General features: G+C 31.3%; 1 protein-coding gene across 1 annotated transcript in view; it reads right to left on the bottom strand.

Moving 5' to 3' along the window:
* The window catches only part of LOC126704468 (2-alkenal reductase (NADP(+)-dependent)-like), a 121064-nt gene that overhangs the window by 92243 nt on the left and 15925 nt on the right, over positions 1-12896 (bottom strand). Inside the window, exon 7 of the mRNA XM_050403508.1 lies at positions 644-817. Within this exon, the coding sequence (XP_050259465.1) occupies positions 653-817 (165 nt within the window). The 3' untranslated portion in view covers positions 644-652. The remainder of the gene's footprint in view (positions 1-643; positions 818-12896) is intronic.

The raw sequence follows: 12896 nt of genomic DNA, 5'->3' as shown, positions 1-12896 counted from the left end.
ACATTACTCTTTACAATTACAGCTCTTATCGCAAAAAATTTACAAGTAAAGCTTTGAGCAAAGGGAAAGTCGTGATCAAATCTCAACATAAGAAAGAGGATGGAAAAGATTTGAAAGAAATGGTATTTGAGAGAAAAGAGAAACCATTAGGAATCCCATAGAATGAGGCAAGCATATTTTGTCTTTAGATTTTTTTTTTTTTTTTTTTTAATTGCTCGCCAACATGCGTCAGCATGGCATAAAGCATTTGAATGAGATGTAAAATGAAAACGGTTAATTTTAGAATTTCTTTTGAATAATAAATGCTAGCTTCTGAATTTGGTCATGGCACATGAAAGCGGATACAACTTATCCACGGTATACATTGCGAACGTAAAGATGTGGAAACACTATGAATAGAAACATTTATAGTATAAGCAGTCACGAAAATTTTATTTTTTTACCAATTAGACTACTACCCTCTTAATGTTTACATATATGAAAAACCATACCTTATTAAAACAGCCCATAGTATATTAAACCCTGAGAATTTACTTACTATGGCTGTCAAGCAGCAATGACTTTCGCCATGGTAATGGGGAGAGACACTATATATGGTGGTGTATAAGTAAATTCTCAGGGTTCAATACATATGCAAAAGGAGGTAAAATGATCACTCCCGAGCAACTACAACTACTTGCTTTCCGACATTGTGGCCACTAAAAATTCCTACAAGAGCTGCAGGGCCATTTTCGAGGCCTTCAGCAATGTCTTCCACATATGCTATCTTTCCTTCTCTAATGTAAGGCAGCACAAGGTCTAAGAAGTTGGGAAAGAGGTGATAGTAATCCTTCTTTACGAATCCTTTTATACACCACAGACAATAAATTTCTTATGCCTTCAGGTTGATCAAGATTGTATTGTGAGATAATTCCAGCTACTGCAATGCAACCGTGGATTCTCATGTTAAGGAGCACTGCATCTTGCATTTTGCCTTCCTACATTTTCAAAGTATATGTCAACGCCTTCAGGAAAACACCTAACAGCATGACCCAAAAAAAAAAAAACTAATGCCTCTCAGTTTTTGATAAAACTTGCTCTGGCAATTAACAATTGGTCCTTGATATTGTTATTGTGATATTTATCAAACAGTAGTTTTACTCATTTTTATTCTTTAGTGTTATGCAATTCGCAGTCACCTTCATTATATTAGTGAAAGCAGTGCAATTACCAATGGAAACAAGTTTAACCCCTCCTTAATTATATTCTTTTAGATTATTTAATTGCACGTTGTCCACAGACCTTTTTAAAGTTGCAAGTCATGCTCTTTCTTATAACTGAAAGCGTGATTGAAACCAAACTTGCTCTTCAGCATATCAACCTTGTTCAGATAAAAGCAGGACATACATGGAGATTTCATAAAAAAATAAAATTTTAAATATATATATAAACAAGCTTGTTTCCATATTCCCTGCTTTAAAACAGAGATTCAAACATTCTTACCAGCTAAAAACGTGAGTTCAGTAATTAAAATCATACAACAGGGGTGAGGACAAGGAGAATTTGAAATTTAGTATTTCAGAATATAATGTAAATTTGTTTTTAAAATAGTTTGAATGTCTAACCAGAGGCAAGGAAATAATAGAACATTCAGGGAGAAAAAAATGATCAAACCTGCAAAATCCGTTTGAAATAAGAACAAGATATATAGTATTGCTTAGAATTCATTCAAAATGGATATTAGGAAAAGATGATCATTAAGTTATACGTGCATTATTGTTGCCACAAATATCTAATCAAAAGCACCTGACAGAACAAGGCATAGCTAGTACTCTTTTTTTTTTTTTTTTCCCATATACATTAGAGAAGATTCTAATGAAGGTTGAAATTCAACGGTGCAACAAGTGGAAAAATACAATATTGGTGAGCTAAATAGAGGCGGAAAAAAAAAAAAAAAAAACGAAGAGTGATTGCAAAAACATCATCTTACATAAGATGGAGCAGAAACAGAAGAATCACACACTTACTGCATTATATGAAATAATATAATTTTTTCGAGGTGAAGGCTGAAGGAAGCTTTGCTTTTGATGGAGTACCTGTTGTTGGGTTTAGATCTTCCTGCAAGTGTTGGGTTTATTGTATGGGTTTTAGGATTTGGACCAAAGAGTTGAGGTTCGGTTTAGTTGAGTGTAAGTGAAGGTTTATTTATTTATTATGGGCTGGGCTTTTTCACATTGGCCCTTATTTAGTGGTTAGGACTTTGCGTGTCAGGATACCTTATGGTGGGGGATGCATGTTCTAACCTTCGCACTTCATGCATTTTGAATTTTTACCAATCAAAATGGCATTCTATGAACAGCGGAACCGCCGGTTCCGCCTTGGGATGGAAGAAAACCCTGGGTTAATACATTTGCCTTTGTTTGCCTCTTGAAAGGCTATTGAGTTTTCCATCCATATATGCAACCACAAAAACAGAACAAAGAAATGCAAGACTTGAAAATTGGTTAAATGTGACATGTGGGTTTGGATTAGGCCCATTAATCAATTGAATTGAATTATGAATTTATATCAATAGAACAAGTAAATGATGACCCTTAGGTAAAAATTCTCCCATTGAATTGAATTATGAATCTATATGAATAAAACAAGTAAATGATGGTGTGCATGTGTACACACCATCTATGATGTGAAGGCTCTGGGGATTCCAAGCTTCAAACAACCCTCATGACACAAAGGTAGTGATGGGGTGTGAAGGAGTTGATCTCCTCTCAAGAATTTGGCTATGGTAAAAGAGAGAAAGTAGAGAGAAAGACAAGGTGTTTGGCTACTTAGGGTAAAGTCTAGAACAAGAGAAGAGTTTATAATAGAATTCTCTTCTATTCTTATAATTTTGGTCAACCAAGGGTTGGGCGAGTATTAGGTGAAATTGTCGCCAACTTAATTTCAAATGTCAAACATGTGTCAAACTCATGGGACCAAGATGGAAATCACTCGACCAATGTTCTTTCAGCAATTCCAATTTTTAGCACTTGAACTAGCTCAATACAAATCAACCCACTAAAACAAAATACAAAGTAATTAAATGATAATTACAAGAAAATTTTGACATGGAATATGCTAACACAAAATAAATAACAATTAAAAGGGATTGAGGGAGGTGGATCTGCTGATTAAAATTTTATCAAGTAGGTGACATTTCTGACTAATACATATATTTGTTTAGGGAATTGTAGGTTAGGTGGACTAGAAGACTAAGCCAAAGGAAAAAAAAAAAAAAAAAAATTGTTAAGCCATCAAATAGAGTGCAATTCTAATTTTTATCTTCAAATTTTCATCATATCAGATGGTACATACTAACAGAAAAATAAAATAATTTACTTTAGATAGGAAATGCTTATCTTTAGAGTTTTGTCTTTTTGATTGATTATTTTGATTATGGCTTGTGAAAGAGTGGATGATGAAAAATTATTTAGCCGTGATGGATTCGTAGTTGACATAAATTAAGATTTAGAAAAATGCTACGTTGACAACATTTTCACAACACATTCACAACAAATTATAGATGATTAGTTGTTATTGATTCCAATTTGAACTTACTATTAAAATTTGTTTTTGCCTTATCAAAATGCAAGTCATGCTCTTCCTTATAACTGAAAGCGTGATTGAATCCAAACTTGCTCTTCAGCATATCAACCTTGTTCAGATAAAAGCAGGACATACATGTAGATTTCATAAAAAAAAAAAAATTTAAATTAAAAAAAAAGGAAAATAGTGTTTCAAAATATAATGTAAATTTGTTTTTAAAAAGGAATAGTTTGAATATCTAACCAAATGCAAAGAAATAACAGAACATTAAGGGGGAAAAAATTATCAAACCTGCAAAATCAGTATGAACTTAGAACAAGATATATAGTATTGCTTAGAATTCGTTCAAAATGGATGTTAGGAAAATATGATTATATAACGAAAGGATCAAGTTATACATGCATTATTGTTGTCACAAATATCTAATCAAATTATTGAATAAAAACTGTACATTTTTAGATCCATGTAAACTAGATTGTTTAACCTAATTAATTAACCAAGTGATTACTTAGATAAATTATTCAGATATAGGTTGAAACAATAACAATCATATCATGTAAATAATGCGGAAATATAAAGAACACAACGATATGATAACCTAGGAAACCTAACCGGTAAAAAACCTGGGAAGGATTTAACTTAGCTATCCTCAAGGTAAAATAGATCCACTATGAAAGAATTGAAGTTTGTACAATAGAACTTAGACCACTAACATTCTATTACTACCTTGAGTAGAAAACTTACTACCACGACTCCATGATAGCTCCGAGCCCACAAATTACTTCTTTCTTTGATCTATAGCAACCATAAGCTTTCCTACTTGTGACTTTGAGACTCCATTCAAAGGTTTTTAGATCTTCTTGAAAGTTCTTAATGAAGCAACTAAAACCACCATCAAGTTCTTGATGCAAATCTTGATCTTGATAGCTCTATGTGCGTGTATAAAGGTAAACACCTCTCAGATCTTACAAAAGATTCAACACACAACTCAACAAAGACCTTAGAGAGCTTTTGGGTAAAAAACCCGAGATCTACAAAAGAGGCACAAGACGCACTCTAATCTCTCTCTTCAAAGCCTTTTAAAAATGTGCTTAGGGTTTTCTTTATATACTAGGAGAAGTAGATCTGAAACCCTAATCCTTAATGGGCTTGAACTGCTCTTTGGGCTTAATTCAAATTCTGCAAATATGATTCTCGATCGATTGAGCCTTACTTTTGATCAATCGTGCTTTGCAATTTTGCACAGTAAGTTTCTACATTTAGCTCAATTCAAGCTATAACAAATAAACTTTGAGCAAGCCTAAACCTAGACTCATTGTTTTGATCATGGTTTGCCAACATATACAAAGTGAAGTTCTAATACATTTAGTTCCTAAAGTCTTAGAACCTAACAAAAACATTGTTTGTAGCACCTGACAGAACAAGGCATAGCTAATACTTTTTTTCTTTTCCATATATATTAGAGAAGATTCCAATTAAGGTTGAAATTCAATGGTGCAACAAGTGGAAAGATACAATATTGGTGAGCTAAATAGAGGCAAAAAAGGAAAAGAAAAAGAAGAAGAAGAAGTGAAGAGTGATTGCAAATACTTCATCTTAAATAAGATGGAGCATAAACAGAAGAATCACACAATTATTGTGTGCTTAAAGGCTCTTCTATTTTTTTGAATAAAGGTTAATAATTTACATCTATTAGAATTTGGAATTTTTTTTTTTTTAAATTTTTCAAACAAATAAAAAGGATAAATTTAGAGATAAGTAGTAAATGTATATTTTTTTTTTGACATGTGAAGGGAAAAAAATCCTAAATTTTAAGAATTCTCTTTTTGAATTCAAAATGAAATTTGTTATTTGACATTTATGACCCTATTTCTAAATATAGTCACCCTTCATTAATGAGGGTATTTTTGAACTATATAAAAGTTTAGTTGAAAGAGGTGAATCCTCTTATATATATAGAGTAGAGATAGGGTCTATTTGGGATTTGCTTATTTTGCTGAAACTGAATTTTTTTTGCTGGAAGTACTGTAGATAAAGTTAAAAGTTAGCTGAAATAGTACAGTGAAACCTATGAATAGTATCAAAAAGTGCAGTGGAGCCCATAAATAGTAACAAAAATAAGCTGAATAGTAAAATAAGCTGGAAAAATTAAGGGTCTATTTGGATACCGCTTATTGCTAAAAACTGAAAACTTATTGTTGAAAACACTGTAGCAAAATAATTTTTAAACTATGAATAGTGCCCGCAGGACCCAGTTTTAAAGTTATTGCTGTGTTTTTCAGTACTTGCTAGTCTGTGAACAGTGCACAGGACCTAGAAAAAAAAGCAAAATGCGCATGCTTGCCGCTACGCAAACGCACACTAATCATGCCAAACAAACACATAATATAATTTTTTCGAGCTGAAGGCTGAAGCAAGCTCTGCTTTGCTTTTGATGGAGTTCTTGTTGTTGGGTTTAGATCTTCCTACAAGTGTTGGGTATATTGTATGGGTTTTCAAATTTGGACCAAAGAGTTGGGGTTCGGTTTGATTGAGTTTAAGTCAAGGTTTTATTTATTTATTATAGGCTAGGCTTTCTTAGATTAGCCCTTATTTAGTGGTTAGGACTTTTTTTTTTTTTTAGAATAATAATTTTTTTAACACACACACACAAGGGGAGAGGGAAAAAAGTTTTAAAGAAACTAACAGTGCTGTATATCCAAAAGGGCCTAACTATTGGATACACAACATAGGCTTTAGCTTGTCAGGATACTGACATTTTTTTATGACCCAAAGAAACCATATAATAATCTTAGTTCTCTCGCTACAAGCAGAAACCACTTTGCCTTCTTATATGAGTGAGCTTCAAAAATTGATTCCTCTTCAATTTCAAGTCATCATTTTAATTGTCTTTTAGGCTGGTGCAAACGTAAAATTGTGTAAATCAGTTTGTGTGTAATAAATAGGGCAAAGTCTGACGACAAACTTGGTTGTAGTCAATAGATACAACTCTATTTATTTTTTTTTTAGTGGATGGAAATTTTGATAAATTCACTATTAGATTACATTTTCTTCTTATATCCTAATTCTTACAAAATTTTCAAAAGATCCTAATACTTGCAACATTTTCTTCTTAAATTTCAAGATTTTGTAATCTAAAATTTTGCATTAAAAATAAGTTTACGTAATGAATAGTGAATAATATTTGATTGACACAAAATTTGATATGCATATTAAGAAAATAAAAAACTATGTACTCCGATGACTAGATTTTCAAAACATATAGCCATGTCAATATTTTCAGTGGGCCTAAATCCAAAGTTTATCCCAACTTAAAATTGTAAGGACACGATTTAGTAACGAACCTAAACAGTATTGGGTTCGCACGTAAAAGGCCCAGACAATATGATTTGTAGAGCGTGGGTGTAAAGAACTAGGTTAACTGTGGTCTCTCCTCAAAAGATTTACTCTCAAGAACGTTCAAGGTTTTAAAGTTGGTACAATGAATGTTTTCTCTCTAGTGACTAGCGCAACTCCTCTTCTCTTTTCTCACTTTCTTCTTTCTTGTTTACGTCTGTTTTTTCTCTTTCTTTTTCTGTTCCGATCCCCTCTTTCATGCTCTTCTTTTAGTTTATATACTCCTCTTTGCGCCCCATCCTTACCGCACAAGTGTAGGTTGGGTCCGGAGGATTTCTCTCTGTCCCATCTCGCACCTCTTGGAACTCCCTATGGGCAGCTGTAAGGCTGCTTCCTTACTGTTCAGGTATCACCTCCACATTAATGCAGCCAGAGAGTTGGTTGAGAGGTCATTAATGCGGAGGCAGCTGTAGTTACAGATATTTGTTTGCCTTATCTCTTTCATCCGTAGTCGGTTACTCTTATCCTTTATGGTGACCTAATTCTAAGATCTGATCACAGTAAGACCACGTCCCAATCGTCCTCGGACGCGATTGTCCTCGGACGCATATTGCCGAGGAGTATGGCGTCCTCGGACGGGTACACGTCCTTGAATGGGCCACGGGCCCCACAACCCTGAATCAATTCTGAACCCTATGGGCCCATTAATCAACCGGTCCCCACAAAAATGAATAGAAATAGGGTCTTTATGGTAATTTGAATACCCTCTCCCCCTTAAAATGAATTGAAAAAGGGTATTTATGGCAATTTATCAAACTTTTCTTATAGAAGTCACGTAGCACCAATAATTATCAATATATATATATATATATATATATAAAAGCAGAGACCTCATGCAGGAGTGCATGAGGTCTTGCCAAGTGGCGCTCTAATTTTGCATTTAGCATTTTTTTTTTCCTCTTTCATTAACTTTTTTTTACTACTATCCAAAAGTTCACATTAACTTATTTTATTATTATCTCATTAATGTCTCATTAATTGACTAAGCTTACGCCACACCTTTCTCTATTCTTCTTTCTTCATGTCTTTTAGCATACCCACTGTTTTAGAATTTAAAAACAAAAAAACAAAAATAATTAAGGACTAATAGTAATAACTAACTAGATAAGACCCTAAAAAGAAATAGAGAGACAACGATAACTTCATCATGTTCGACAATTTCTAAAGAAGAACTGAGAGTGATTGACCTCACGGCACACATGCTATATGTTCATGCCAAAAAAGGCGAGATTTTCGATTCTTTTCACTATATATTACCAAAATAAAAGACTTGAGACTAACAAAACATTTGAAAGTGATAAAGAGGAATCTAAGGGGTCACTACCTCTGTTATATAGGTCTCCCACTACCATTAAGATGCCAAAACTCCTACAAGTAATTTTTTTATTTTAAAATGAGGGGCTTAAATATGATTTAGGTTTGGGTAATTTGGTTGGGTAGTTTTTGTTTTGGGTATATAAGTAGAGAGAATATTTGGTGTGCAATGTAAAGTCATATTCTATCATGGTTTAATTTTAAATCATCTATAAGATATATGCACACACACTTGCCCATATCATGTTTAAATGTCACACTATTGATGAGTAAAAGACGGTGATAGAGTTAGACATACTTTCATTTCATGGTATGAAATATGTGAACACAATACAAATTAGTTGATTTTCATGGTCCCGTTACTCTTTTGCATTTATCTCTGGTTTCATGATTTAAAAAAAAATTAATCTTACCTTGAGATGGCTACAAATATGCAGTGAAACTACTAAACTAATTTTTAGTATCTCAAAATGTATATATTTCTTTACTTTAATTTAGTTTACTTTTTCTTATAATATATGTAAAACATTATCCAAAGCCCTCTTACGTAAAATATCAAGAACCTCATGTTGGAGAGTATGAGGCTATGCCATGTGGCGCATTCCTTGAACTTCTCTTTATTTAGTTTTCCACTTCAACAAAGTTTGCATTTATATTAAAGTATTAGTTCATTGAATTAACCAATGGAGTAAATGCATATCTATAAGATATATGCACACACACACTTGCCCATATCATGTTTTAATGTTACACTATCAATAAGTAAAAGACGGTGAGAGAGTTGGATATACTTTCATTTTATGGTACAAAATATGTAAAAATAACACAAATTAGTTAATTTTCATGATCCTATTACTCTTTTGCATTTATCTTTGGTTTCATGTTTTTTTGCAATAGAGTAAATGCATATATTAATTATCTATTTTTGTGCATTAATTATTTATATTAAATGAATTTATATGATTATTTTTATAAATTCTATATAGAAAATAATTTTTAGCTTTTTTTTTTTTAAGTTTCAACCTATGACGTCGAAAATAAATTTTAGTTGGAATAATAATAATAAATTTAGAATATGACATTCTTACTCATGTTTAGTTGCTTTGACAACAATTGTCACAAAAGCCATAAAAAATAAATAAATATTTGTGAATTAATCTTAATCCTTTAAATTTCCTAACTCCTGTGTGTGTGTGTAGAACTAACACTATAATATGTATTCTATGTAATTAAAAAGATTACTAGTATAATAAATATGTTTATTTTGTTATATTAATTATTTTAAACATAATGAAATTTTAATATCATTTTTCTAAGATTTATATGAGAAACAATTTTTTTTTTTTTTTTTTTTTTATGTGAGAAACAATTGATTTGAAATTTGGCATTTTTACTCAAATTTAGTTGTTTTTGCAACAATTGAAACCATGTCCAACAAAAAGGGGGAAAAAATTTTAGTAACACACATGCAATCAAGAATATAAAAAATAATAATAAAAATAATAATTGAAAGATAGATGCATTATTTAGTAGGCATGAAACTTGCCTATCTATATTAGTTACCATATCATGCAATTTTCAATTTGTAAACACATATATATAGTATGATCAAATCATTATACTACTCTTAGTGTATTTCTATTTTGTTTATATATAAAATAATTAAAGATTACAATTTTTTACAATGAAATTTATTGAAATATCTTTTTAATACATCGATAGTTGAGAGTCGGGATATGAATTCTAAATGTTTCTATTGGAAATTGAGATGTCAATCAATTAAGTTATAAGATTTTTGGTAAAACTTATTGAAATATTAGAGAAAACTAATAATAAGTTACATCGCACATCGTGCAGAAACTCAACCAGTTGTTATAAAAGAACTGGGAATTTCTCCATCATGGCCCATGAAAGAGTTTTCTGGCTGCCACGAACAAAAAGAAAATACAGTCTCCTAATCATCATTGAAAGAGAGATACTGTGCCGCCTACATTCTTGTCGGCACCGGTAAGTTTCAGTGATATCTTGTGACTAATTATTACATCCTTGTTCTTTTCCTTTGATGACTTCTTTTTCCATTTCGATTTAGGTAATGAGTTAGTGATTGTCTTTTTATTATTATTATTATTATTATTATTATTTAAAATCATTTTTAGGTTTAGAATTTTTTAGATCAACTTTGACATCCACTGCTGTTATTGTTAATCCACCAATCGTACGTGGCCTATTTCTTCTTCAATCTGTTTTTCTCTGACTCTAATTCCCAACGTCCATTGGCTGAGTCTACGTACCTTTTTGTGAGCTATTATAGTTAGTTTTCTCTCTCTGTGATAATATAGTAAGTGCTCTCTAATTATGTGTTTCACGCTATTTTTCTTTTATTTTCCCTTGAATAAATAGTTTCTTGAGAATCTGAGATGGACGGAGATAGATACTATTAATACCCAATTATACCCATTAAAAAAAAAAAAAAAAAAAAAAAAAAAAAACCCGATTATAAGCATAATAAAGCCCATTTAATTTCCTAAAAAGTGTATCAGAAAGTACTGGATCTATCACGTTTAGGCTATAATCTAATAACCATAAGAGTCGTGCTCCTTAGTTTTACTCAAAGGGGATCTCTTGCAAACTCTTTTGATTATTTATTATCCAAGCTCCGGAGTCACAATAAATATCGTGAATGTTGATACAACGAGTGGGGAAATAGGGTTATATATATAAAATAAACTTATTTTTATATTTTATAAATGTATTTTAATTATATTAATTTATAATTTGGTTATGAAATTTTATTCTTTATGTATTTATTGTCAGGGGAAAAAAAATATGGGTCAGAGGAGAGATCGATTTTGAGATTATGATGAGGAACTAACTTTGACCAAGATTAATTAAGTTTGGAAAACAAGTTAAAATCAGAGAAGAAATACATTTTGTTATCAAATAATGCCAATAAAAACATGGACTTAACAACTGTATATCTATATCATATCATTAGGTGAAGCCTCTGACTCTCTAATATTTTTAAAGAAATAGAATAGACTTACTTTTATCTCTTATAAATATATTTTATTTTATATTTGGTTTTGAAATTTTATTCTTTATGTATTTATTGTCAGCAAAAAGTGAAACATAGGTCGAAAAAAAAATCAATTTTGGGATTATGCTGAGGAACAAGGTAGTCATTTCAGATGTAAATTTTGTGAACGTGTTTTTCCTAGAGGTGCAACAAGGATTAAAGCACACTTGGCTGGATTCACTACAAGAAAAAAGAAAAACAACAAAAATAATTGGGGTGATATATATACTATTGCATTTGTGGGTTTTGTTGTTGTTGTTGTTGTTGTTGTTGTTGTTGTAATAGTAACTTAAATTTATTACATCAATTAAGATTGTTGCAAGAATTACCTTACATTTAAATGTGTTATTGTAATAACTAAACCTTATTTTATTTTGAAATATGTTGTTGCAATAAGTAACCACATATTTCACAACAATATATATTGTTGTAATAGGTGAAAAAAAAACTTGTTACATGTGTTTGATCGTAATCTCAACATGTTATGTATATATTTGTGTTTTTGGACATATTAATTTGATGAAGTACTTTGACATTTGCATTTTTTAATTTGTTATTGTAGTTCCTCAATATAATATTTATATTGTCTTATAATGTGTATATTGTAAGACACTGTAATAGACAAATTAATAATAAATAAATAAACTCAACTTATTGCAATAAGGTTGTTTGTTGTAATAAACTATGACATTTTTCACATATCACAACAAAACTTTTGAAGTAGTAAACTATTGCCACAAAGTTATTTTTTGTAATAATAAAGTTATTGCATCAACCTGTTTGTTGCAATATGTAGAATTTATTGCAACAAGATCTTTTCGTTGCTTAAACCTATTGCCTCGGAGTTTATTACAATGGCTCGCAACAAATTTTTTGACGTTGCAATAACACCTTATTGCAATGACTTTGTAGTTATTGCAATGATTTTTCCCGTTATAACAAACCTTTTTTCTTGTAGTGAGTTGTAGGCCATGACATTATGGCATGTGGAGCAGTGTCTCAAAATGTTCAAAAAGAAGCTCAGGAAACTCAAAAGTCTAACAAAAAGCTTGAAAGTGCATCCATATCAAGCGGTGCTGAGAAGAGAAAAATCACCTTAGCTTCAACATAAAAAATTAAGGTCAAAATTGTCAAACAAGTGTTGATTTAGTCCCGACTCTATACATAACTGTTTATTTCTAATAAAACCATACCTTTTAACACTTTGCAAACTTCTTATACTAATTTTTCTTTTGCAGACCGAGGAAGAATATATCATTGAAATTATCCTCGATGATGTTGTGGATAGACTAGTCACCAATGTAATTTCACTTGTCACTAAGCATACCAATTTTGGGCGGGGTTTCAAGGACAAGGAGGAGCTGAAAAATCTTCTTTACACCTTATGCAAGATTCATGTCATGTTACATGATGCTCAGAAAAGGCAAGTGATGAGTCTATGAGGATCTGGTTAACATAGCTTAGAGATGTAGTTTATAATGTTGATAATGTGCTAGATAAGTTCAACTATGAGATTTTTGGGCAAAATGTACAGATTCAAAACCAA

The sequence above is a fragment of the Quercus robur genome, chromosome 10 (assembly GCF_932294415.1).
Source record: "Quercus robur chromosome 10, dhQueRobu3.1, whole genome shotgun sequence".
Classification (NCBI taxonomy): domain Eukaryota; kingdom Viridiplantae; phylum Streptophyta; class Magnoliopsida; order Fagales; family Fagaceae; genus Quercus; species Quercus robur.
This window is presented reverse-complemented; position numbering and strand designations above follow the sequence as displayed.